Source organism: Coturnix japonica, chromosome 1 (assembly GCF_001577835.2).
Source record: "Coturnix japonica isolate 7356 chromosome 1, Coturnix japonica 2.1, whole genome shotgun sequence".
NCBI lineage: Eukaryota > Metazoa > Chordata > Aves > Galliformes > Phasianidae > Coturnix > Coturnix japonica.
Genome location: NC_029516.1, coordinates 128,983,136 through 129,010,927, shown reverse-complemented (window position 1 = coordinate 129,010,927; position 27,792 = coordinate 128,983,136). Strand labels below are relative to the sequence as shown.

Sequence of the window (27,792 nt, the reverse complement as noted above, 5' to 3'; positions counted from 1 at the left end):
CTAAAATAAATATCAATTGCAGCAAGCGCCCTAGCACCAGGCTCTCTACTCATTGTTGCTTATTAATTTACACGTTCCAGGAGGCATTTCTTAATTACAGAATGTGCAAGAGCCTCATTACAGAACCTTCCTTTGCTTATCCCTCTGGAGGATTTTCTATCTCTGCTGACTTCTTTTCAAAGCAATTTGTTCAAGTGGATTTTATTGTCTTTCAAGCATCCTCATTACTATAGTATTTGCTGGCCAGGATGCCAGTGTTAAAGATGATTCTTCTGTATATTTTCATAGATTTTCCACAACAGGTAGGTCTTGTTCATCTGGTAGGTACCTTTCTGCCTAAGGGTGATTGCCTTTGCTTTGGGACACTTTGTGATGTTGTGTTGAAGAAGCTGGTATGTCTTAGATGGATGGATTGAAAGAAACTGTGAAATCCCCAAAATGTAACAAGTTGGACACATTAAAAGTCTTTACAAGTGTGATTTTTTTAAGTAGTGAGGATTCATTTTATACCAGTTACAAATACTTTCCTTGATAAACAACTATGGATTAGAGAAGGCATGCAAATAGCATCAATTATTTTGTATATCCTCAAGCAATTGCTCATGCAATGTAGTTTTAAAATAATATGTATTATAAAAATATCATAAATTATGTGCTGCTAATTCTTTCCTATCTTTTAAAAAATTACTGTATTTTAAGACGATCATAAGGCATGATTCTAGATTGAGTCCTGGCACTTAGAATTTCCATCACCAATGCCTTGTTCAGGAGCAGGATGACTTCCCTAGTCCTGTTCACCACACCATTCTTGATGCAAGCCAGGATGCCATTGGCCTTCTTGGCCACCTGGGCACACTGCTGACTCATATTCAGCTGACTGTCCATCAGTACACCAAGGTCCTTTTCCATCAGGCAGCTTTCCATATTATGTGTATGTCTGGTTGTCCTTTTCTTTGTATGTGCTATCATTTCTTAAGACCACTTATGCCTGGCTTGTGTCATATTTTGTTCATGCTTATAGTAGCATGGTGTTTAAAATATATATATATATAATTATGCAGTAAAACATCTAGAAAATCAGTGTTATCCCAACTGTGAGAGCTTTGCTGAGTCTGTTCACTCTTTAAGCCCTGAGGAGTTTTCCTATGATGAGGCTGATGGAAGGGAAGACAGTGACAAGGATTATGCTTTCTGCTTCTGTTTCCTGAGGTCTAGGTCTCATCTAATTTGTTTCCAGATGCCCAAGAGAATATTTAAGGAGTTATGATTCTACTGAATAAAGAAGACAGCATTTTAGGTAGTCCAGTGCATAAATGATTTAGTTCTAACTTAATTCCTTTCAGAGTTTCTGAGGTTTGTGCTAAATATTTTAGATCTATTACTGAGGTTAATTATGCAGTTAAACATGTGCCATAGCTCCGTTATGCAAAGCTGATATATGATACAGATACAATGCCAGTGATTGCCTATTATTTCTGTTTCCATCAGGACATAAAAGCAATATATTTTGCTTCTTGTTGCTATGGAGAAAGGATAATTTTGTGGGTTTTTCTAAAAGAATTTATGCGCATACTTAATAATTAATACAGAGTGACATGTCTTTGAGAGGTAGGGTGTAGAATAAGATCGTTATATCAATTAGTTTGTTTTACTGGAATTTTACCAATAAAAATATTTTCTTCTTACAGGAAAATGTGAATGCGGGCAATGCACTTGTTTCCCTCCAGGAGACAACAGAGTCTATGGAAAAAACTGTGAATGTGATGATCGGCAGTGTGAAAGTGCAGATGGCAACGTCTGTGGGGGTATGTGTTCACTTAATATAGTATAATGTAAATCTTGGCCATTTATAACCTTCTGTTTCCCCTGATCATATAACGTAAGCACATAATTATTGTAACATATGTAACATAAGCAGTATAAGTATTGAATGTTAATGACTTTTTAAAAACTTCTGAAGTACTAATAGTGAGCTGGATTAGAGACAACTGGCAGCACATATGCTAAGTCCTATAGTATATGCCAAATTCCATCAGGATTCTTTAAAGAAGAATAAATATATTTAAATGAAAACTTGAAAAAAACAAGTAATCTTAACTTTGCATTTTGTGTAGTTTACATACTAAGAACACTGTATTTTACTTTATATTAATAATGACCAGCAATACATTTGAATATTTCATATTTCCTAACATTGATATTTCTATCTCCTTAGAAAGTAGCACATATTTTGAAATAATCTCAATGCTTGAGATACATTGTGACCATACATATACGTTCAGATGGTTTATTTTAGTGTTGACAATGAAAACCTCTCTTACTGGTTTTGCAGTGATGAATGTTGGCATTAAGAAATAAGATTTAGATATGTAAATGCATACATAACACACAGTATTTAAAAACATGGTAATCGCATTTATCCTAAATGCTCTCTTTCTATATTTTATTGGCTTTTTTTATTATATTCTTAATATTACAACAGAAAATTATATGGATCATGACATATTTTATTATATCTCTTATTTCTATCTAAAAAAATAACTGAACAAACAAAACATATTGCTTCATAATCTTTTTGCACACAAAATTTTTGACCACGGAGAATATTTCTTCCAGGGCTCTGCCACACAGAATGGAAAATTTGAGTTAAAACCTCTAACCAACAATAAAAATGGTTCATAACATTCAGGATAATTCAGTAATGAATGTGTAGAAAAATAATAATTTTAAATTTAATTTTATTTAAAAGTCATCAAAGCAGATTAAAGCACTGAAATCCTGGGTTATATTGGTTGTAAGTTAAATAGCTGGAAACCAATCTTTATCATATTCCATGACTAAAAATATCCATTCCACTCATGTCATTCATATTTTATATTATTCAGTGACAATGCTTCAGTGTTAATACCGCTAATTGAACTGCACATTTTGCAAATCATGGGCAAAATTTCCATTGTCCATTATTAGATATAGTAATAATTTTAACTTTCATTGTTGGCAAGAGTACATCACTCTGAAGTGATAATCAGCTCAACGCTGTCTATTTCCACTGTGCAAGAAACACTCTAATTCACACTATTATCTAAATAAACTCTTCCGTTAAGTCTAAACAGCTTTGTCCATGACAATCATAGAAATTAAATAATTCAGTTGAAGGTTTTTTGTTTGTTTGCTTGTTTGTTTCCTAATTTTGAAACAATATATAGAATGTAAAATGAGTTCATGAAATTGTGAATCAGAGGCAAACTTAAGCTCAACTCATTCACTTTTACTCAAGCTGATCGTTTAATTGTTAAGGGCTCTCTTCAGATGGGAAGGAATTGTAATGGAAAAAAGCAACTGAAGTTCCAGTGTCCAGACTTAATTGCGGTGCACAGCATGTGTTGCCAGAATTTCAGAAGGCCAAGCCTACGATTTTGGTGTTCTAGGGAGCTGAACTCATTCCTAATTCTTTCACCCAAACCATAAATATGCACCATATCAGGAGTCTTGTCACCCTGATATGTCTTGGAAGTAAAGGGAGACAAATAAGCAAAATACAACATGATTAAACACACCAAGATCTGTGCTGGCTTCTGAAACGCCTCAAGAGAGATCAGAACATCTTTTCTCACTTGCAGCTGAGTGAACTAAATGAGGCATAGCTGTTCTCTGGAGTTTTATGCTTCCCAATTAGAAGCCATGCTGCAGTTAATAATTCCTGCTAAAAATTTTTGGATTTTTTTGTGGTATATCTGTTGGGATTCCAGTGGTAGATAATTGGCAGATTATTTTTTTCATATTCCCATCATTTTCCTTCTTGTTCTATCTATTGTATTTTAATATATCAGTAAACATACTTTTAGATTACTGTAGATTAATTTGTAATTTACTTCTTGCAGCATGTTCCTATATAATAGGATGTATACATATATATATATATCCTATATATAGGATGTGGCTACTGGAGCTCTGGAGTGCCTTCTTCACTCATGTTCCCTTCACTATATTTTTCTCCTTTTTCTTACTACTCGCATATCCTGAGACCTCATTTTCTTAAATCATCAAGTATCTATCTATGCTTCTGATCCACCTGCCCAAGAAACCAATGCTTCACTTCAGTAATTGATTTCCTTGCTGCTTCCTTAAGTTTCTAGAACTTGAGCTGTAAGTCCTATATATGAAAATGTTTACATCTATATTATCTTCAGAGAGTCCCCATTGATTGCAGCTCTTATCTTGCCATTTAAGTGAAATCCTCCACCTTCATGCTCATAGTATGAGCTGTTTATGTGCATTTTTCAGCTTCCACTCTGGCTTTCAATCACTTTTTCATTGAAATTTGTCTCCCTACAGTTTCTGATGAATTACTTTTGTTGTTCTCTTCATCTCTTCAACAGCTTCTGATATGACGGGCAGCTTCAGCCCAATCATGTAGGACTTGTCTGATGTTTTGTTTGACTCTCACTTTCTATCTTTCTGATAACTTTTCAAATGTTTCTTTTGACACATGCTGTTTCTCATCTCTTCACTTCTGTAAGATTCTATCACCTTTAGCCTTGTTTCATTTCTCCTTCTGCAGTTTATTTTTTTCACAGATCTCCTCCCCCTAATTTTGCGTTAATGACACACACATCTCTCTCTGCTCCTTATGTGTTTGCCCTGCCTTTTATCTCAACCTGAACCTCTTAAGTCTCTTCCTAAACTACCTACTCTTTCCCCTTTTCTTCTTTTCATGATTATATTTCTACCACTGTCACTACCTATGCAATCACCCTCAGGCTGTAAGCTCTTGTTAGTAACTGTCTGCAGAGAACTGTAAGATGGACTCTGAATGTGCAGTCTGACACTGAGCACCAAGAGCCTGTAAGCATACAGAAAGAAAACCAGTGACTTGAGATAAAACACATTCTGAAATGAGTTATATGAATGACAACCTTAATCATTTGGATAAGAATTGTTACAGGCCTTCTCTGACCAGCAGAGATTGATTAATAGCTTGCTTTCCAGACCAGCTGTGCATGCGAAGGTAGAGGGACATGAGGTGAAGGATATGATAAATTAGGGTACAATGGAGTGAGACCTTATTATCATGTTTCTGTATGATTGTAGTGAGTCATTCACTTAGAAATTGAGCTGCCCATCTTTGCAATACCAGGAATAGAGACATTTCTTCTCCCCAAAGACAGAAGTTACACGAGGACTTGGAAAAGATTCCATGGCCTTCTTTTAGTACGTATGGATTGTCCTTCCTTTGTCCATGCCTCTGCACAGAGACTTACTATGGCTAAAGAAGGTGTCTGATGCAGCCTTTTGAAATTGCTGTATTCTACCCACCTAAGGGCCCATTGCTTGGAAGCCAGTTTATTTCAGTGATCATAGATGCATTGAATGATCTGAGTTGGAAGAGACCTTAAAGATCATCTAGTTCCTACCCTCCTATTGTGGTAAGGGTTGCTACCCATTAGATCAGTCTGCCCAGGGCCCCATCCAACCTGTCGCTGAACACCTCCAAATATGGGGTATCCAGAACTTCTCTGTGCAACATGTTCCAGTGTTTCACCAATAAAAAGTAAAAAAAATTCATCCTAATATCTAACCTAAATCTTCTCTGTTTTAGTATAAAATCATTCCTTTTTTTCCTATCACTATATACCTATGCAAAGAGTAATTTTTCCTTCTATTTATAAACTCAGTTTAAGTACTGGGAGGTTGAAATGAGGTCTCTTCAGAGCTTTATCTTCTAAAAGCTAAACAAGCCCAGTTATCTCAGCCTTTTTTCACAGCTGAGGTGCTCCAGCCCTCTGACCGTACCCATGGCTCTCCTTAGGACACACTCCAACAGCTCCTGTGTCTTTCTTGTGTTAGAATCCCAGGCCTGGATGCCGTACTCCAGTGGGGCCTCACAAGGACAGAATAAAAGGAGACAGTCCCCTTCCGCTCCCTGCTGGCCATCCCTATTTTGATATGGGGCTGCTTTCAGTGAGTTCTCCTAGCCTGTTTGTGTATCTGGGATCACCCTGACACAAGTGCAACATCTTGTACTTGGCCTCATCGAATCTCATACAGTTCATTTGGGCCCATTTTTCAGGCTTCTCCAGATTCTTCTGTATTACAACCTTTCCTTCTACTGTATCAGTTACACCACCCTATTTAGTGTCCGGTGACAATAAAGGTGCTGAGGGTGCACTCAATCACATAATCTAGGTCATTTATAAAGACGTCAAAGAACACCAGTCCCAAGGCAGACCCCTGGAGGATACCACTTGTCACTGACCTCCACCTGGATACAGAGCCAATGATCACAAAACTCTGGCTGTGACCATTCAAACAATTCCTTTTCTACTGAATAGTCCGTCTTTCAAATTCATGTATATTTTTTATTTAGAGATAGGAATGTGACATGGGATCATATCAAAAGACTTGAAAGATTATTTAAGATTTGCCCTGATGTACTGTAGTGCTGTTCCACAGCAATATTATACATCATGCTTTCTCTGACTTAATTCATCAAGTCTTTTATTATTTCTTGTGGAAATTAAATACTTCTAGTGCCGACATGATACAATACTTCTAGTACATACATGACTGAAGCCAGCAAGAGTTCTCTCTTGGCACAGCTGTGTCACCGAAGTACACAAGACTTAATCTTTATTTATCTTGTGTCCAGGTGAGAAGTATACTTCTCTCTCTCCTCTGAGGTTATGGCCATCCTACAAACTGCAGATGTGTCCTGATCTTATAAGTGTAATTATTTCCCCTACTGTGTCCAGTAATGTTTTTCAGTGACATCACTGTTGGCTGCTCCACCTCATTGGGTTGACTGTTGATCTACATGTTCTGCTCTCTTTCAGGACTGAGGGCAGGCAGGCAAAAAGAATTCAGGACAACAATAAAGATCAATTTGAGATTGATCTGATAATGCTCTTAACTTCATTCATTTTGATTTGTTCTGTGGACCATGATGGGCCTAGCTGTGAGTTTTTGTCATAGCAAAACATAATCCACTGAAGGAATACACCAGAAGCCCTTCTGGGTTTTCAACATGCTACTAGCAGGTGCAGGATTATGCTGCTGAGTACGATAAAAACATCAAGAAAAAATATTGGTTGAAACTCCACACAAGCTTTGCTGGGGCAAATAGCAAGGACTGAAACTCATAACAAGTAACACATAGCAGGACCTTTACATAGCACTAGGGATGATCTCATACTGTTTTATGTCATAATTTCATTTGCAGCCAATTAGATAATCAACTTTGAAGGGACCTTTTCATATTCAGTCATGGATACCTGTACTGTCTTTCATGTTAAGAAACAACCAAATTTCTGGTCATCCCAGCAAGCCAGATTTTTGACTGGTGGCAAAATCAGACTTCAAGAAGCATGATATGTGTACTTTCAAATGGCGAATTGACAGTGATTACTTCTTAACTAGATATTTTTTTTATTTTTCTAATGAAATAAAATCCCCAAGTAAATTAATTTTCACCTCCTAGGAACAATCTCTCAATGATTAACTCACTCACACTCTCACACGGCAAGCATCCAAACATCTGTCTTTAAGTGTTTGATCAGGATCATTACTGTGTGACGTGGAAGATGGACAAGAGCCACCAATCATCAAGCATTTAGTAGGTCTTTTGTTCTTGGACAACAACAACCCGCTCGTTTTTAAACATGACTTTTATTTTCTTTAGAACCCACTACTTTAAGATGATTTTCTTGACTCAGGGTTTTGCTTACTTCCACACAAGTCTTCTACTTTTTGCCTTGACATTCTTAGAACATTGTTCCTTTGACGCTCAAAAGGAAAGGAATGACATATATGTACTATGCACTCTGTCTGTTTTGATATACTTTAAGGTGGAGCACTCAGTCTTTTAATGACATCAAGTCATTGTGGTCTTGACAACATAATAAATCACTCAGTTTTCCTAACGTAAGTGTGCTGTTTGATGTCAGTGCAGGCCATGATTTTAACCTAATTCTGGTGTTTCATTTAATGCTTGCCTAAACATTTTCATTCCTACTTTATTTACACTAGCATTAAGATTTCTAATATCAGTCTCTATCTATTGGCAGAAAACAAGGGAAAAACTATGATTTACAAGTCTACATATTTTTGAAGCTACAATTGCCAGCTGTCTGTTTTAAACTTCAGGAACAGACACAGAAACTTCCAAATCATATTCTTAAAATTACTGAAGGATTGTAAGATCACATGAACATTACCTGTATGTACAGTGGATGATGTCCCTCCCAAGAGGCTGGTATAACTTAACCCTAATTGTCATTCTCCTTTGAACATAACTTTTTCATTATTATCCAGCTAGACTGGATAAAAAAATAATTTATTTTTTTTTTTTTAATATAACTATGCATTTTTATATGGTAAGCAGCAATGGTGAAATCTTTTTAATGAAGATTTCTTGGTCCATACTGCAGAAATCATGAATGATATTTATTCTCTTACATATACAGTGAGGCAGAAACATGATATTTTTGGATCGCATGCTCTTATAAGACCAATAAGTTCATAACCATAATGAGAGAGCTGTGATTAATGATACACTTCATTAAGCAAAGCTAACTATTAATATTATGGTGCAGTTGCTGTTAGACAGTTTTCTCGTTTCTTGCAGTAATATTGCTTCACAGAAACAGAAATATATATATTTATATATATATAATATAGTTAAAATGCTTAGGAACACTAATTAGAAAAGAAAGAAACAACATCAAACTATCATCCAATTAAAGATAGATTTTGACATTATTTGGTCTGAAAATTCAGAAATATAGATTCAACGTCTGACTGCTATTCACAGTTCACAGACTGTATCAACTGATAATCATCAAATGAAAGTCTTCAGTTATCTAAATGTAGACACCTTGTATGGTTTATTTAAGTCTGTATCCAACCATAGTGTGGCTCTAAAAGGACACAAGAATGCTTGCATGGTTACTACCATCATGAAGAAGTCCTTGATATTTTAGGTTATGTCAATCAGCACTAGGCAGCATCAGAACTCTACTTATGATTTCTCTTTTGTTACGTTTGCATTCAAATAAATGCATTTTCCTCTACAACATATTTTTCATCTTTTCAATTGAAACCTCTTCAGTACTGAGACCAAGTTCTCTTGACTGAGAAATCTGAAATCATGCATGGTATAGTCTGTATTAAATTTAATTGTTTATAATTACTTTCCTATTTTTTTTCTTTTAACTTTACCACAGATTTCTGCCCTAGTGACTCAGACAATTTTGCAGAAGTATAAAAAGTTGAGACTTCGCATATATACGTAGAGCATTTAGTTTGCTCAGCTTTTGCAACAGCTTAAAATGTGACTTAGGTTTGGAATGAGCTTTCAAACAGAATTGTTCTGTTGAAATAAGCAATAAGGGAATGCTAATGTATCAGATTTTAAGTTGACTGGGAGGTATTAATTCGCAAAGGCTAAAAGGGTCTTTCTTATACACAGAACTTCACATATTAGGCTGTAAGAAGACATTATGTTACATATAGGACTCCCTTATATTGAACTCTGTGTACTGTGAGCAACTAAACCTTGTCTCTGATAAGGGCATCCAGCTGTGCTCTGAAGACTATTGGTCCATACCAATATCACTAGATAGTTTACTCCAATAATTATCATCCTTGTATAACTGTTTTGTTTTGGGTTTTTTTTTCCCACTTTTCAGATTGTCTCTGTTTGTCAGTACCAGCTTTTATCTCTGATTCTCTTTGTCTTTCTTTGGTAGTTTGAGAATCCATATTCCAATACCTTCAAAGAAGGGAGTTCAGATGCTAATGAAACACTTAATTTTTTTTTTTATTATTTTTTTCATTTTGTTTTGCTTTAATTTCTTTCTTTGTTTAGTGTTTTCACAGTAGAATGAATAGATACAGATCAAGTCATTTTCTTTGCCCTTTGAATTCTTTCTTAGGAACTTTTTGTGACTCCTCCAAGTTTCTCAAAATCTTTTCAAACACTGATTATCACGGTGTGTTTCCATCTCCTCAGTGCTCTAAATGTTCCTATTTACTTCTGTTCCTATTCATTTCTCTCCTTTTGCATGCATATGAAGATTGCATTAGTCCTTTTCATGGAAATTTCAGTTGAGTTCCCTGTCTGTTGCATACTTCAAGCTGGAGCCACAGTCCACCGTTATTAGACTTGGACAACACCAAAAACATATAAAACACATATAATGGAAACATAATAGAAAACAAGTTTTCGGTTTCTTCTTGGTTTCTCTGACTTAATTTTTCATAGCTGGCATTCTCCTGTATTTCAATATTTTTAAAAAAAATATATATATACAGTTTGTTTTTTTTCTAACCAATTGTCTTAGTATATTTGGGCAGGTTAATCAAGCCTGCTCATTTAGAAATATTTCTTCCAGATTTTTAATATTTTTTTATGTTAATAAATAATGGAAAGTACTTTACTGTTCTTGGGTAATAAAGCAAAAATCCTGTTTATCCTTAAATATAGAGAGAAATATGTGTCTCATTTGATATTTTGTTCTAAACTAGGGATCCTGTGTTATGCTGAGACTTTTCATTTTCATAATATACATTTAAAATTTATTTTTCATCTACTTTTTATTTTCTGGTTTCTCATGTCTCATTTCTCTCTTATGTCAGTTTTATTCAGATCTAAATTTCTCATTTATGCGGGTTGCTTTGGCTGTACATCTTTCTCATTCGTAACTAGAAAAACCTCTCTACTATTACTTGTTAGTGTGAGAAATTTGTTCTCTTGACATGTCAGATTTTCTTCAAGGCTGTTCTCAATTTGCTGTTTTTGAACATAATAAGACGTAATTGGTTAGTCCATAAATAAGAAAGATCTTCCTCTGAAATAATTAATTTACTGTTTTCATCATACTAAAATCCAAACGTAGTGGTGCCTTTTGTATTAGAAAAATATCATGTAGGTTTTTGGGAACACTGACAACAATTGTGGATAATTTTAAACAAAGTAATAGAATATTTAATATAATCTTTCCTTTGTCCCCCCATGACAGCATTTTGCTTCTTTTGTCTGCTGAAGATAAGCATTTGAAGTATTCAGTCATGTATTTAAATGAACATGAACACTTATTTTTATGAGCAAAGATACATTACAGTAAGCAATTTGTGATTTTAACTGTTTCATTTTAAATCTGAATTTTAAATCTGATAACAGGCCAACACTTTCCAGTAGATTTGTTTATTCCGAACAGTTAAATTGGTATTTCATTACTTTAGCCAATTCAGTACCACATTGAACTTTACACCTTCATTTAGATATTTTTCTTTTCCCTTTTGTTATATTCATGATTTTTAAACACCTCCTTGAAGGAAATTATCTTTGGAACTAAAAACTTCCATGCTTTTTGTTGCTGTTGCCACTCATAATTTTGAGAGTCTGAGATTCACTGGAATGAAACTGTGATGCTTAAAGTAATTTGAGTATTACTTTCAACTGAGAAGCAATGTTTATAATGTTTTGGTCCTTCTGTTAGGTTGGCTTGTTCGAACATCTTCAAACAAATGCATAGAGCCTCTGCAAATAGGATATAAATAACTAATCTAAATAAAACAGGTTTTCACAGGCTCTTTCCTCGTTTCAACTCACAGTATAGTAAATGCTATTTTGGTAAAATAGATTCCTCAGACAAAAAACAGAGTAGTCCTTTATGCTCTGGGATTTTATATGGTTGTATTGTGTTTAAGCAGTGGGGGCTGCAAGGATGGTTTCTGTGAGACAAGAAGCTGCTCCATGTTGTACACAGCCAGTTCCAGTTGGCTCCAGAAGAAGGACTGGGATGACCAATGCAAGACAGTGTATGTCAAAATTTTATGTAGGAGTTTTTTAACTTTGTTTCCCATAAATAGATGCTTATTTGTTACCTTTTTATTTGACTTACATGAAGGCTTTAAAAGCATGATCATTCTCTGCATTTTTTAAATCATAAAGATTACAAAAGAAAAATGAAGCAAAAATGCTTCCCTGGTGAAATCAGCATAGATTTCTTACTTTTCTTTGCTAAAATGAGTAAAAGTATTTATAACTCTACAACTAATTTTCTGACACCTAAATCATGTTGAGCATCTTGCTTATCAGTAGCTGATATATCTTAAATCTAAGCTGTATTTTGCTAAGAAAAAAATAGATAAGGCAGATAAACATACTCTGAGAAGCTCATCCATAGTAAGGTTATGTAGACAATGTATTGACATGTAACTGGGAGCTGCATATGGGACATCATACCCAGTTGTTTTCCTCCTCTTTTGTTTTGATTTGTGGTATCACCGTGTTTTCCAGACAAGACAAAGAATCTATGGTAGCATTACACTTCACCTATTTCTAGTTGAATCCATAATTTTTGATATATATTAAATTGATTCATGTAAATTTGTAATTGGTGAAGCTCACTTGCAAAACTGTTAATAAAGTTGTGTTCTTTGTTACTGAAAATTAATGTTTGTGTAGAGAATAAATCCAAGAGAATTAAGGACAATCAATACATGATCTGAGCTTCAAAAAATACTTCTGAACACTTAGATGTCTATGAATATGGACAGCTCCAAGACTTTGGAGCTTCCAGTATTTTCTAATACCCAAGTATTGGGGTATCAGCACTTAGAGCAAACTACAACATTTGTCTCTCCTTTGGGCTGCTGGCAGTGCTGTCTCTAAGTTTGGAATGTCAAGTCATGTTATTTCACAAGATGTACACATATCAGAAAAGTAAAATTGCTGGTTTTATTCTCGGCATCCTACAGTTCAGTGCTTTGCCAGATACTCCTACAACTTGCTCCCAACTTCCTAGCACCCAAATTATCTCAGTTCCCTCATTTCCACATGTTTCTTAAGCCCAGTAAACTAATTATCTAGCTAAAGATTCTTTTTTTTTTTATTTTATTTATTTTATTTCCCTGAAGAATAACAATTCTGTAACAAAAAGTGAAGTACTGGCTAGGATATATTTCTTATTTCTTTTTCCTTTTTTCCATTTCTGTATTCTTGTCTGTATTTGTTGACACTTTTTCCTCTTCCTGCTTCCTTCTTAACTTTTCCTGTTTCATTTTCCTTCTCCATAGCAAGCCCTTTGCACTGCAGAGATCTTGAGGTGATCTCAACTATGACCACAGTCACAGTTTTCTGCTTGTTTTGCTAATAACCTACCTTGGTGTCGTTACAGGCCACGGCGTCTGTTCATGCGGCCTCTGTGTTTGCCAGGAAGGGTGGTTTGGAAAGTTGTGCCAGTATTTCAGGAAGTGCAACATGACAGAAGAGGAGAGCAGAAGTCTCTGCGAGTCTGCAGATGGTGTATTATGCTCAGGGAAGGGTAAGGTCTGACAACTTATCTACTCCACAGCAGTGCCCTTCCAGAAGAAATGGTCATGTTCTGGCAGTCTAATGCACATGAAATTGGGCTGTTGTTTAGTAACTCTTTCAAATGCACCTGTTATTAAAAGAATTTACATTTGGCTCCATAATGCACTTACATCCATTTTGTCAAACACCCACTGCAGCCATACATGCTTAATGGCATTAATGTTCTATGCAATTTGTTAATAGCTTATAATTTCCTTCATCTGTTTATCTGATGCTTTGCATTAAGCAGCTGTTTGTTATAAACCAAACGTTAGTGCTCCATCTAGTCTGAGGGAGATGATGATACCTGCAGTAACACTGCAGTGGGCAAGATGGCAAATGTAATATCTCAAGCAACAATAAGTTGAGGACAGAGCTTAACAGCAACATTTGGAATGTTTAACTTCCCTCTGCCAGTGCAACAGCAAATGAAAGGTAGATATTGGTAGTCCCCATGGCAGAATCCAACACATTATTTCCTAACTTTTATTAAGGTGGATATGTCAGCTTCAGCCCAGCTATAAAAAATTGCCAGAGGGAGAAATAAAATTTTAAAAATCTTGATAATTAACCCAAATTGTTCTCTGAGGTTCTTACCTTGCAGTCTTTCAGGATGGCTGACTGCATTACTGGAAGGAGGGTTTCTTTGCTCCCCTGTAGTGCAAGCTGTCTTTTTTGGTGTAGTATAGCTAAAAGGGAAGAGATGGTAAATGGGTGGTGAGATTAGCTGTAGGCTGGAATGCCCCCACTCAGAGGTTGATGTGCCATCTTCTCTGTCCATGCATTCACTGCACAGACAGTGATCATCTTACCTGTTAAATGGAGAAAACAGGTAAGAACCTTCTATATCAGGCAGAGTTTAAATTGCCCTTTCTGGTAATTTTTATGTGCGTATGCATGTGGAGTTTTTAGTTTGACCTTCTTCAACCTGTTTATGGCTTGTCCAAATTCCTTCCCATAGTACAATTTTATTTTATTTATTTATTAATAGAGTTGGTGCAAAGTCAGGGAAAAGGAGAAAGTTGTGGTGTTTCTCTGTTGATTCTGGAGAATATAACTATCTATCTGTCTTTAAATTAGGGTACCTGAAAGAGAATATTGAGTTTCTGGAGGACTGAAATAATGCACATATTAATACAGAAGCTAATTTGCTCCTCATAGCCATGGTCTCCCTGTGATTCTTTATACAAACCATGAAGATGAGCAAACATGCTTAAAATCAATAAAATACACAACATTGAATTCTAAGTAGAGGTCGAAATTAAAAATGACCTTGAATTTTAAAATACTTGTATTATCTGCCACCTTTTAGGTGGCTGAAAATTACTTTCTCCAGCCTGTATGTTTTGCTCTATCAACAAGTAACTTTGAACTCATATATCAGGGCATATGTCAAAGTAAATTTGAGGCTTTGGGAGCAGATCACCTGGCAGGAACTTGCTGAGACATCAAGAATCTTTTCCCCCTCTGTTGGTTAGGCTGCCTGGGGTGAGGTTTGCAAGCTTGTAACTGTTGTAGGCTGTAGGGTTCTGGAAGTTGCCATAAATTGTGAAAGTGCTTTTAAACTTAGCTTTTTTTAATGTAGGGTCCAAAGGCCCATATTTTCTACAGTTTTGGTTCACTGTTGAACATTTATTTTCTAACGAAATTAAAATCTGACTCTAAATCCATGTTCAGGAACACTAGTGAGATTTTTTTCTTATGTACATAGACAAGCACCAATGTTAGGCCCATACTGAACTTAGGAAGTTCAATAAGGCCAAGTGCAAGGTTCTGCACCCGAGCCAGGGCAATCACAAACACAAATACAGGTTGGGACGAGAATGGCTTGAGAGTAGCCCTGAGGAGAAGGACTCGGGGCTGTTGGTTGATGAAAGTCTCACATGAGCACTCACTGTGTGCCCCTCTACTCTGCTCTCATGAGACCCCAACTGGAGCACTGCATCCTGCTCTGGGACCCCAACAGAAGGACATCAAGCTGTTGGAGCAGGTTCAGAGGAGGGCCACGAAGATGATCAGAGGGCTGGAGCACCTCCCCTATGAGGACAAGCTGAGAGAACTGGAGCTCTTCAGCCAGGAGAAGAGAAGGCTCCAGGGCGCCTCATAGCAGCCTTCCAGAAGCTGAAGGGAGCTTTTAGGAAAGTTGAGGAGGAACTTTTTAGAAGGACATGTAACAACAGGATTAGGGGAAATGATTTTAAACTGGAAGGGGGTAGATATAGATGAGATTTTAGGAAGAAATTCTTTACTTGAGAGTGGTAAAACACTGGAACAGGTTTCCCAGAGAGGCTGTGGATGCTCACTCACTGGGAGCATTCAAGGCCAGGCTGGATGGGGCTTTGAGCAACCTGGTCTAGAGGGAGATGTCCATCCCTATAACAGAGGGGTTGGAACTATATGACTATAGAGGTCCCTTCCAACCCAAACCGTTCTGTGATTCTCTGATTTTATTCTATGACTTGGGGAATGATCTGTTTCCCTTAGAGATGGTGCTCGTGTTTGTTGTGAAAGACAGGAGAGGTTTTAGTGACTTGGAGTACTGATAAAATTTACCTAACCGAGCATTGTGAGATGCTCCCTCAAGGGAGGGATCCCTGTGTAGGATCCTAAACCTTGTATTTTAGTGTACTGGATGAGGTGAGATAAAGCAGACAGCACTTCCACATCCACTAGAATGAAGTTGTGAAGGAGGCTGCTATCTCTTGCATCTCTAAGTGGGAAGGGGATCATAGGCAAAGAGAGATAAATTTCTCAAAACTTTTGATTATGTGCTCTTATTATTATTACCTTATTAGTATTCAGGCAAATCTATTCTTGATATTTAAAAATGTGCCTGGAAACCTGGAAACCAGGTCTTACTGAGTATACATACTTTGAAATGTTCATAGCTAGTGTGACCAGTTATGTCTAGAGGCCAAAAATGAGAAATTGTTCCCTCATTTTCAAGCCTTAAGAAATAAGTAACCAAAACTGGCCAAAGAGAGAATGTAGAACCATGCACTAATGAGTTCTTTCAGGGTTTGTTATTTCAAACCCTGGTTATTTTGCTGGAGGAAGCTTGAACTTCAGTATGTTGCATTTTTTAGTCTAAGGAGTCCTGTTTTTTAGTAGATAAGTGCTGAAAACTTTCGAAAATTAAACTCTGTTAATATAAGCAGAGTTGAATGTCCACATTCCTTGGCTGCTTTGAAAATCTTGGCTCACTGACTATGCCACCTGTAGCAAAAGCTCTTCCCAAGGAAAACAGCAACACCCACCATGCTGCTGCCTCCCTGGCAGTAAATGCAGGGCTGCAGATGGCTACTGTGGTGATGCAGGATGCGGGTGAGGTAATGAGCCAAATCCCATCTGAGAGGATCTGGCTGGGATCCCAGGAAACACCCTGCAACTCATTAGATTCGTTTTAATTAAACTGAGGAGGCTCCCAGAGCAGCATGCTCTGTTTAGGGAAAAGACTTGATACATTCATTCTCCCTAACAAATTTTACATTATGGAGCCTGATCTTCCTTGCTTGACTTGGCATTAAATTTGCTGTGTCTTCTGCACATTGTGGACATTCATCAGGAGCAGCATTAGTGACTGCTTATGCAGAGTCACTTCAGGTTTCTAACAGTGCCATGGTTTTATTAACTATTTTAATTTCACTACAATTCCCATACTGTTCAGTATGATTTTCAGCTGTTTGTACCTTCTAACTTTAATAAGCATAGACATCTGGATTAAATGACACTCAAGTATACCTTAGGGTAGCTCCTATAGAGCAACCAGGCAACATGTATACAATTCTCCGTTGCCTATTTGTGTAATGACAAGTTTTATTCTTGAAGGAAATGCCAGTCTTTTTCATGTCAGTGGCACTGTAGGCAATGCACACTGAACTCACAGAAAAAGTAGATGCTTAATCAAATACTCCCATTCCCAAATGTTCCAATCATTAGTCCTTCCTGGATGTTGAAAGTTAAAACAGCATTTCTCTAAAATTAGACATTTATTATTTTTTTTTCCAATAAACCATGTAAATTAATTATAGTTTTTAATGAAAAAAAAAAAAAAGATTATTTGCTCTGTAGTTTTAAAGAATTAAGGTTCAGAAATCAGAGAACCTTCAGTGACAATGGAAAAAGATGAGGGAAATTGGTTGGCATTAACAGATTCACATTTAAGGAAAAATAGTTTATACTTGATTTTTTGCCATGGTTTTTATTCAGGAGTCAGTGAAAGGAAATGAAAAGACAGCCCAGATCCTTCTAATAAATCCATGAGTTCTGTTTTTTATATACTAACAGAATCAAGCTTCCCTCTCTGATTTTATTATTTTTTTTTTTTTTTAATAATACATTGAAGAAATTGGTGCCTTTGTACTATAATCGTGTTGAAAATATTGCAGGAAGGAGCAATTCTCAACAGCATCTAACTCATTTATAAGCATGTTCTGTTAAATGTCAGCAGCTTTGGTAACTTTAAACACAGCCTTCAATAATTATAAGGTGTAAGTGTAGTTTTTTTGTTTTGTTTTGTTTATTTTCAATTTACTTTGTGCAGCAACTTCCTGTAATTACTTTCTATCTCCACAAAGGATTTTCCCTCTGCAGCTACTGAATTCCTCATCATGTCAGTTAAGTGTCTGAACTCTTTGTAGAAAAGGAGATTCAGGCAGCTGAGGTCCGGCTCCATAAAACCCAGCTTAATTCAGCCGAGTGTTGTATTGGCCAAGTGGAATTTCTAGTTGCAGAATTCCAGTGGAATTTCTTAGTAGCAGAAAAACTACCACAGACCCTTCTCAAACTACAGGCTTCCCAATACACATTTATCTGGTGGCTATTGTCCTTTTTCAGGATTCAGAGCCATGAATCTCCTCTTGACAATTGGGGTGACTCTGAGATCTTCCTTAAAGGGAAGTTTCTGGTTCCACCCCACTTCCAGGTGGGTTTATGGTGGTGTAACCCAGATGTCACTGAAGAGTCCTTCCTTTCACTGTGGAGGTGTAATCTGATATGCAGGAGCTCTGGATTCAACCCCAACATCTGTAGAGTGTGGTCTTTTCAGCTTGGATATTAGGAAAAACTTCTTCAAAAAAAGAATGGTCAGTCAGTGGCACAGGCTGCCCAGGGACTTACTGTCCCTGAAGGTGTTCAGGAAACATTTAGATGTAGCACTGAGTGATGTAGTTAGTGGGCATAGTGGGAATGGGCTGACAGCTGAGCAAGATGATCTTAGTGGTCTTTTCCAACTTTAGAGATTCTATGATTCTACAATTCTATAACCCCAAGGAGGAGGTCAGCAGCTTAACCCAACAGGAGCCTTAGCATACCCTGCCAGACTGAGCAAACTGCTGAACCACAGTTATGTGCACAAATGCTTTCTGGCATAGAGCAAAAATTTAGTAATTCCATGGCAGGTGCTGCATCTTAATTTGTAGTGATGAAGATTTTGGGTGTTCAAATGATGTCCATAAGGACTGGATATTGGATGAGGAATAACAGTGGGTCATGGGCAATTTGAGCTTTTCCAGAAAAAAAAAAAAAAAAAAAAAAAAAAAAAAATATATATATATATATATATATATAAAAAAAGAACAGTTTTTATGTGAAAAGTGGTTCTGATTGTAGGTCTGAAACCAAAAGAAAGCTTCAAAGTGTGAGTCCTGATTAAGTGAAATGGCAGAATCGAAGCATTAGCAGGAACGTTTTGCCATTCTCATGGTTACTTTGAAAGAATCCTTTTACTCAAAAAGCTTTTAGCTTGATTATTTTCTTTCATACAGTAGTTCCTCAGGCAGTAATTTTGTGCATGTGTCCGCGTGTGTGCACGTATGTCTGGAGATGTTATTTTCTATCTTGAAAGTGCCAATGCTCTTGGACTATAAGTAATAATCTTTGTGATTTCAGGGTCCTGCCACTGTGGAAAGTGCATCTGTTCACCACAGGAATGGTACATTTCAGGTGATTTTTGTGAATGTGATGACAGAGACTGCGACAAACATGATGGTCTCATTTGCACAGGTGCAGTACAGGCTAACTCTTAATTGCTCTAAGAAACAAGCTGTGCTGATGAGAATTATGTTAGACAAAGCCCATCTTCTTCTTTCTCCACTTATGGAGGAACTGCATTTTCTGGTTATTCAAATTGTTTCTTTATGCAGTGTGATAATCAACTTAAGGTTTCAAATCAACAGCAGAAAGTCTGAATACAAATTTAAGTAAGCAAGCCAGATATGAAATCCATCAACTATTTTCATTGTAGTAGATCGCAATTTACTCCTCTTTGCCAAAGAATGTATAGTGGAAGCACTGCCATCACTAGACTTCTTCAAGTTTTAGATTTGTTCTGTGAGCAATATATTTAAATAACAGAAAATATTCACTTGCCTGATGATCTCTGCTAGTGAGAGATATAGCTATGCTGGGCAAGGGATCTTCTGGCAATCATATAGCTCTCTAGATGGCTTTAGTCCCTGACAGTTTTTCTTATGGTGTGATGGCCCACTGATTAAAGCAGTGTCACCCTTAACACTGTCCAAGTGCTCAGGTGGCAGATGCAAATAGACATAGGCAGGCTGCCAGCAAACTCTCACGACAACTCTAGTGACAAGTAGCAACATGGGAATCATTAAATTAACTTGTTGATTACTTCCTGTTACAGGTCTTAATTTTGGAAAATCTTTGCTAAGAGAGTATTAGATGTGGAATGGAAAGGGGAGATAGAGTCAGAGCAAACAGGCTGACACTAGTAATGTTGCCTTTTCTGGGGCAAGTAGCCAGTACAGAGGCAACAGGAGCCTGAGCTGCAGCTGCAGTGGTCGTTCACAGACCTTCATAAAGTTAATACCAAAAGCAGGACACATTGGAAACTCAGGATGTACAAGTCTCCGGCTGAGCATCCCGGAGTCATGAAAAACACTGAAATAAATTAAAAACATGGGTCTCAGTACTTAATGTTTCTACCTGCAAAACAAGATAAATCTATTTCTCACCTAATAGTGAGCTTGAGATAGTATTTATTTGTACGGCACTTCTGAGAATTTAGGCTTGTAGATTATTAGGTTCAAATGTTTATTGCTGTTCTGTTTGTAACTTTTTATCTCCACATCATAGTTAAATTTATTCTCTTTTTCTTTTTTTTTCTTTTTTTTTCTTTTTTTTTTTTTTTTCTTGTACATTAAAGTACAGTGTGAACAGTGACCTTCAACAGCTGGGTGCAAGTAGTAGTAGCATAATTACACTACTTGCAATTCTGATGATGAAAGAAAGCTATTAATTCTTCATAAATGTAGGCCTGAGGTGGCTTCTTAATGCAATGGTACAGTTCTTATGCTTCCTTGAAAAAAAAAAAAAAAAAAAAAAAAAAAAAAGTAGGGGAATGATAAAGGAACAGTGCAGCTACTTTATGATGGTTTTTACTTCCCATAGGACACATTTTAATGTAGTACATTTCAATTATGATAATTGCCATTTATTCATTTTGTTCTAGGTAATGGTGTTTGTAACTGTGGAAACTGCGAGTGCTGGGATGGATGGAATGGAAACGCTTGTGAAATCTGGCTGGGAACAGAATACCCTTAACAAAGGACACCAGAGACTGAGAGTTCTGTTAGTTTAATTTTTCTTTAGGCTGCTAGAACAATTTAATTTTGGAAGTACTCAGAGTGTGCGTGTGTGTATGCATGGTGGTAAATACTCTGGAACTGTCATGTGAATGCCTGCTCCTTAAGGAAATGAATAGCAAAACAAAATAAACACAACAACAAAACCCAAGTCATTTGGGAGCAGGACAGTCCAAGATCTAAAAACTAAAATCATTAAAAAAAAAAAAAAAATGGTGCCTCCACAGTTTTTTTTGGGTAACTTCAGTGAGGCTGAGATTGCACACATTATGTCTGTTTCTTAAGCAATCTTTAGAAAAAGTGAAAGTCATTTGTTTTTACACTATATGTTCAGTCCATATCAGTATGCAACAGTATTCCTGTAGAAGAATAGCACTAGTTAAGTATTTGTCTGATACTTCATTTGATACATTTTATGGTGTTTGTCAAAAACTTTGACTCTTTACTTTCCAAAAGATTATGCCCCACCCCGAGAAAAAGCATTAAAGTAATGTATTAATTATTATTATTATTTTTTTTTCAGTCAAAGGATTGAGAATTGAATCTGTATAACTGATGTTCTATTACCTCACAGCCATAGGCTGAAGACTCAAAGTGTTTGAGGAGATCCACAAGATAATTTCTGAGTTTCTGCGATTAAAGAGTCAATAAGTTGGTTATCCATTTTAACATTCTACAGTACTGTCAAATGCTTAACCTATAGAAGTATAAGGAATTAAACTAACAAAAATATAAATGTACGATTAGCTATTCCAAATATATATTCTGTCACCCATATGTACTTTTCTCATACTGTTTTATGTATGTATAGGTAGCCTGTCCTCTTCAAAGTAAAGCAAATGAAAATTTGTTATACTAATAATTTTTAGGATGACAACTCCATGTGCTATCAGAAATCACTGTTTGGAACTGATTGCACTGTCACACATGGTCTTCATTGCATTTCACTGTTTTCAGTGTCAGAGGCCTGAAGGTCAACTGGCTGAAAAAACCAGTGATGCTGGGCAGTAGCCGGGTTTCAGCCAAAGAAGCTCAAACAAAGACAACAAAGTATTTAAAGTTTTAATACAGTAAAAATGAACAAAGCAATGGTATGAACAAAATTTTATTTTTATTTTTCCAGTGGTGAAATGCTGCTCAGTGTGAAATTCACATTGAGTTATGAAAGATGCACAACTATTGGGACTTCCCTAACTTATTTACATATGAGTCTCTATTTTTTTTTCTTTTTTCTTTTTTTTTTTAATACATGTAGATTTGGCAGCCCTTTAATTCCTTAGAGCAAATAAAATAAAATAAAATAAAATAAAATAAAAATACATACATTTTAATTTCAAAAATGCTTACATTTTGTGAAATCATGATCCAGTGAGAAATTGCTTAAAAGTTTGGAAAGCATTTATTTTTAATATCAAACCAACATTCTGGTTTAGGTGCCGAGGTCCTGATTTTTGAAAAGGTACATGACTCAGAAATACGAGATATATTTATCTACTGAAAAGGTATTTTCATTATTTTAGAAAGGACAATTTTTAAATAGGAAAATACAGTGGTACAGAATACGTAACAGAATGCAGTATTTTTTAAAAATGAATTTATATAATCACTTTCATTCTTGCCCCTTCCCATGTAGCTTTATCTTGCTAACTTTATCTTAACTTTATCTTAACTTTATATTTTTCCCTTACCCTAGATTCTTCTTTTCTGAAACTGAAGCTTGTGAAAACAATGTTCTCAGGGTGGTGCAGTGTAATCACCAAACATCCATGCATAACTTATTTAGGAGTTATGCACAGAAATACCAAGTCACATACCCCAAAGTAGTGAACTACCATTTTTTTTAGGTAGCCAAAATGTCAGATAGAGTTAAAAAGTATATTGATGCAGTATTGCAAAACTTCAAAGTAAAATTCATGTTGAAATAATTATTTATAATTTATACTTATAACCTTTAAACTGCTTATGGCCAAACCGGAATATTCAGAATTAAATTCTAACAAAAAATAATCTTGTCAGCCCTGGTGCCTGGACAGCATGGATTGTTGGGTTTGTATTTAGGAATAGTGCCCACATGAATGATAGTCTGTGCTTTTCCCACAAATACGTTCATCTCCTGAGTCAAAGAGTAAACAGTGAAAAATACAAAAAGTTGTACTTTACTTCCTTCCATTTGTATGTGGTACTGTAACAACAGAAATATTAGATAATCAAAACTCCTCTCTAGACTCAGCAGATGTTTTTTATTTGTTTTCTGGTATGACAAACACATTTGTACATAGTGTAGATCAGCTTTGGTATTCCAGGCACTCGTATCCAAGCAAAGAAATAATTCTTTAGAGGGTTACAACATCCTATTTGTGATGTGTTTTACTTTGTAGTTTCCTTTCATTTAAAATTTATATATGTAAGGAGTGTAAGATGAATCTTTTTTTTTACAGTTTAATTTAGTTTAGTTTTAGTTTAAGAATCAACTTACATTTTGGCTACTAGTTGGGTTCCATAGCCAAAGAATTTCAACAAGTGTTTTCCACCTTTTTACATATGGAAAATATCAGTATGTTCTAAGACAACTACCGTCAGTGGCTAATTAAAATGTAAATTATCAAACCAAATGGTGCTATCACTATAAACCTTAAAATATTTTCTAAGAGTACAAAAAATATAATGAATACATATATCCCTCTCCACTTTTTATTCTGTTTCTTATATTGTTTCCTGAACACTCCCCCAGTTCCCTTCATGCTGAGGTAACTGGAGATGGGGCTCTCAGCCAGACTCTTCTGTGACTTGTTTCCTCTCTAGGAAAATGAGGTTGGAAAGAATATGGCTATTACTCTATGTAAGTGAAAATAATTGTAGATTAATAAGTTATGATTCTGTTACACCCATTACCTGTGACAGGAATTCCAGGTACCTAAACAGTAAAAGCAGGAAGAGGCACAAGGGAGTGAAACAGATCGCGTGAATATTTGCATGTGGCTGTAAAAGCTTGCTTCCAAGGCCTGTGGTAAATGGCATTTGTAAATGGTGAAAACACATTTGATGGATGGGGGTCTCCTAAAAGTTAGGTTGATGAAGTTTAAAACAAATGATATGATAGCCTTGCTTTCTTGTGATAGAAAGAACAAAATCCAAAATGGAGCAGAACTCCTCTACAAGTGACATGCGGGTATATGCATATTGTGCATAACATTGGTAAAGTCATCTGTAAAACAGCCATAGATTGTTTTACTTCAGTAAATTATTGGCCCCCTTTTTATTCTTTTATTTTTTTATTTTTCTTTTCCCCTGGCCATACGCTCGTACAGAAACACACAGATGAACATTTAATCCCATACCCACTCTGATATTTCTGATGTACTGTCCTTGTTTCCTGACAGAACAACATCTTACTTTGTAGCTCAATGGAATTGGGATGAAAAAATCTGAGTATTTTTGTCACCAGGTAATAGAAGGAAGATTTTCTACATCTTTAAAAATAGGATTTGGATGAGTCACAAAAACAAACTCAACACACACAAAAACCTGTTATTAGGGGTTTCAAAGTGCATTGCACAGAATATGAGTTCATCCAACAGGAAACTTATAGGAAAGAAAACCTCCTTACTTCATCTAGTTTCACTTGCATTCCCATCTGAATGGTGTTGAACAATTTATTTATATCTGTAAACAGATGGTTCAGCAAGACACGCTTTTAATGTATGGACCAAACTGCCTGCATTCACACCTCTTAACAGTGGTCTTAAACCAAGAGGAAAGTTTCTCCATGTCTGCACAAAAAGCCAGAGTTCTTGGTGTTATTCTGGGTAAATACCAAAGTCGAAGTGAATCGCCCTATATTTCTGTTTGGGGTTGTTTGTTAATGTCCAACCTGACTCTACACACATTAAATTTATGAAAACAAGACTAAATTAAAAAGTACAAATTGGGAGCAAACAAAAATACAATCAACGCAAGAAGGAACGTCTGCGTATGTGTACTACAAAAGCAATCAAAAGCTGCAGACACTTTGCTATAGGCTCTACAGTGTGAGCAATATTTTAAATACACAAATGCCTGTGTATTTATAAAATGTATGAAGTACAACAGATCGGGGCTATGCTGAACCGGATTTCTGAAAGTGCACAGGTGTGACTGGTTTTCCCAATTAAAACCTTAGTTGAAATACAGATGTAAAAAAATACTAAGAGATGACTATGAGCAGTGTTAACATATCTCCCCACTATGGAATTGTGAGATGAAGTTAGATTGCAGCGCAAACAGTATCTCTGAGAGTAGCTACAACCCAGAAGATGAACAAAATACAAAGCAAGCGTGCAAAGGATCTGGAGCGCTGCAGATTCACAGACATCTGGACATGTAAGTACAAAACACCCGACCTGTAAATACAAATTGATTCCATCAGGTTTACTTTGCAGTATGTTGGTAGTAATAGATAGATAGTTGAAAACAGCTTTCACTTAACGGCAAAATTAATCTTGGAGGGAACAAAATGGTGACAACCTGGAGAACAGCAAGAGAGGTATTATATTAAAGGAGCTAAAACTTTCTTTGGCATGGTAAAAGGGGAGAACTGAGTTTGCCAACATATTTACATGAAGTTTCACCATACTGTGGCCAGTGCAATCATGTTTTGCACAGTCTACTTATTACATAAACTTTTTTGTTGTTTTTCAATATGCCTTCATATAAATGTTTTATTCATCATGTTAAATTTGTGTATACAACAAATAATAATAAAGACAAACTGTACAATGCAGACAAACTCTTTGCATATATGTATGTAAATTCAGTAATACAGATGAACAATTCTTTGATATACTCAACCTATTACATGCAATTCATCCTTGCCATCCCCTTCCCATGCAATGGACGAGACAAGACAAAATTAAAAGGAGGAAACAAAGCACAGAAACCCCTTTTCTATGTTTAAACATATTGTAGAAAAAGAAATAATTTTTAGGACAACAATTCATTGTATTAAACACACATATGCATCTAGAGCACAGAAACCAAGAGAAAATAAAAATATTATGGTGCACTTTCATTATGTATGAACTGCTTACGGAAATAAAATTTGGCCTTAATTGTAGCCCCCTAAACTGCAAATTATAATTACCTGGCATCAAAAGGTTTATACTGGAAACAGTACTTATGTAACATTAGGCCGTGAACCTGAGGCTCCTTGCAAAGCTCAGCCAGCTTTTCAGTCCTGTCTCTCCCTAGGGTCTTAAACCAGTGAGAGTAAAAGGAATGGATGGAGTGGTCATGAACTCGTATTCCCTCCTCATGAACTCCTAAAAAAATCTAAAAAAGAAAGGGAACGTATCCTTCAGTCGTATTACCCTACTCAAAATAATCATAAATCTTTGCTCCTCAGGGACCCAGGAGAAAGGACAGCATTAATGGTACTGCCATCCATGGGCCCTCCTAATGCAGAGCTAGCCCGCATCACATCATGTGAGTTGCTTTAGTTTTGTTTTCTCAGGTATGATGCACAAATCCCACTGGACCAGGTGGGATGAGAAGTGTGCACATTTTTTTATCACAGTATTAAAGTAGTTTTGCATTATTATTATTTACATTCCCTTCCTGGAAAGACCCCAGTTAGCTTGCTGTTCTTGTATTACATATATAACCAAGGAAACCTGGCCTACCAAAACAGTCTCGAACTTAGCAGCTTTATAGCAGCTTCCTTGAAGAATGCACTAAAAGTTGCTTATAAACCACATTTGAAAACTAGCATGGAAAGTTCATTAAGACTGACTAGGGAGTCAGAAATAACCACTAAAATCTTCCTGTTAGGGACACATCAGAACAAAGATGTGATAAAATGGAATACAAGAAATACAGCAGTAAAAAAGGAATGGACAATTGTCTTTTTTTCCTTTTTTTCCTTTTTTTTTTTTTTTTTTAATCTCTAAATATTGAGATAATAGATAGAGGCCAAGAGAGTGCTATCACATAGTTTTCCAGACTGAGGTACAGTTTGGTCCTTGTTGCCCTTTCTGAGAAACAAATACCTTCATAAACATACAGACAGCGCCCACGATCCTAGTGTCTGAGAGCACGTGACTAAGTATGTAACACATCAGTGGCATTTCTGTGGTATTGTCTAATTATTTGTCCCCCCCCCCCCCCCGTAAGATTGTTTTTATTATTCACAAGCAACAAACTCAAAGTGTTGATGGTGTTTCTCATGATATGAGCCAAGGCTTCGATTTCATGTTTTTTATTTCGTCTAGGTTCATGTAGAAGAAAGTACAGTATGCAGAGATCAAGGCAAGGCACCTTCAATCTATCAATTTGGTGAGGATATTATCCTAGGAAGCTGGGTAGAGGTACTTACTGGAATATCAGTGAGATACATAGGACTGGACTTTGCATGCTTAGCTAAAAATAAAAATAAATTTTTGTAGTATGTCCAGTTGTAAAACTTTTCTTTTTTTAAAACACCAGAAAAACTATAATTTTTAACTACTCTTTGCATTGGTGCTGCAAAAAAGAACACAACAACATCCTTGCCCATGCTTTGCTAAGTAGGTGTGGAAATCAGCCAAAAATAACAATGGCATTAAGTTCGATTCCTTAAAAACAGAAAAGGATTATATTTGAAATGGATTTAGGTAGCGCAATTCTGGTTAGTCTTAACTGTTTTTTTTATTGGTGGTGGTTGTTTTTCAAACAATGAAGCTTTAGTAGATGAAAAATGAGCCTTAATTCAGGCCTACAAGGCCTACAAAATTCTTTGGACCCACTTTCCCAAAAATGAGTGGGTCTTGCTCGCTGGGCAAGGCAAATGTTACCATTACCAGTAAGCCTGTGATATGT

The 27,792-nt window shown here is 36.1% G+C and overlaps 2 protein-coding genes across 11 annotated transcripts in view; one reads left to right on the top strand and one right to left on the bottom strand.

The window, feature by feature from the left end:
* ITGBL1 (integrin subunit beta like 1) overlaps window positions 1-21,707 on the top strand; it is a 122,940-nt gene extending 101,233 nt beyond the window's left edge. For 2 of the 4 annotated variants that reach the window (XM_015851485.2, XM_015851486.2), the window contains 5 exons: window positions 1,689-1,805; window positions 11,713-11,820; window positions 13,182-13,328; window positions 19,247-19,360; window positions 20,829-21,707. In XM_015851485.2, the coding sequence (XP_015706971.1) occupies window positions 1,689-1,805; window positions 11,713-11,820; window positions 13,182-13,328; window positions 19,247-19,360; window positions 20,829-20,920 (578 nt within the window). In that variant the 3' untranslated portion in view covers window positions 20,921-21,707. The remainder of the gene's footprint in view (window positions 1-1,688; window positions 1,806-11,712; window positions 11,821-13,181; window positions 13,329-19,246; window positions 19,361-20,828) is intronic. The other 2 variants (XM_015851488.2, XM_015851487.2) reach the window with 1 other exon arrangement.
* A 634-nt stretch (window positions 21,708-22,341) lies between these two features.
* FGF14 (fibroblast growth factor 14) overlaps window positions 22,342-27,792 on the bottom strand; it is a 357,381-nt gene continuing 351,930 nt past the window's right edge. For 4 of the 7 annotated variants that reach the window (XM_032442013.1, XM_032442012.1, XM_032442014.1 and 1 more), the window contains one exon: window positions 22,342-27,792. This exon is cut by the window's right edge and continues 942 nt beyond it. The gene's annotated coding sequence lies outside the window, so the exon portion shown is untranslated. The other 3 variants (XM_032442015.1, XM_015851494.2, XM_015851495.1) reach the window with 1 other exon arrangement.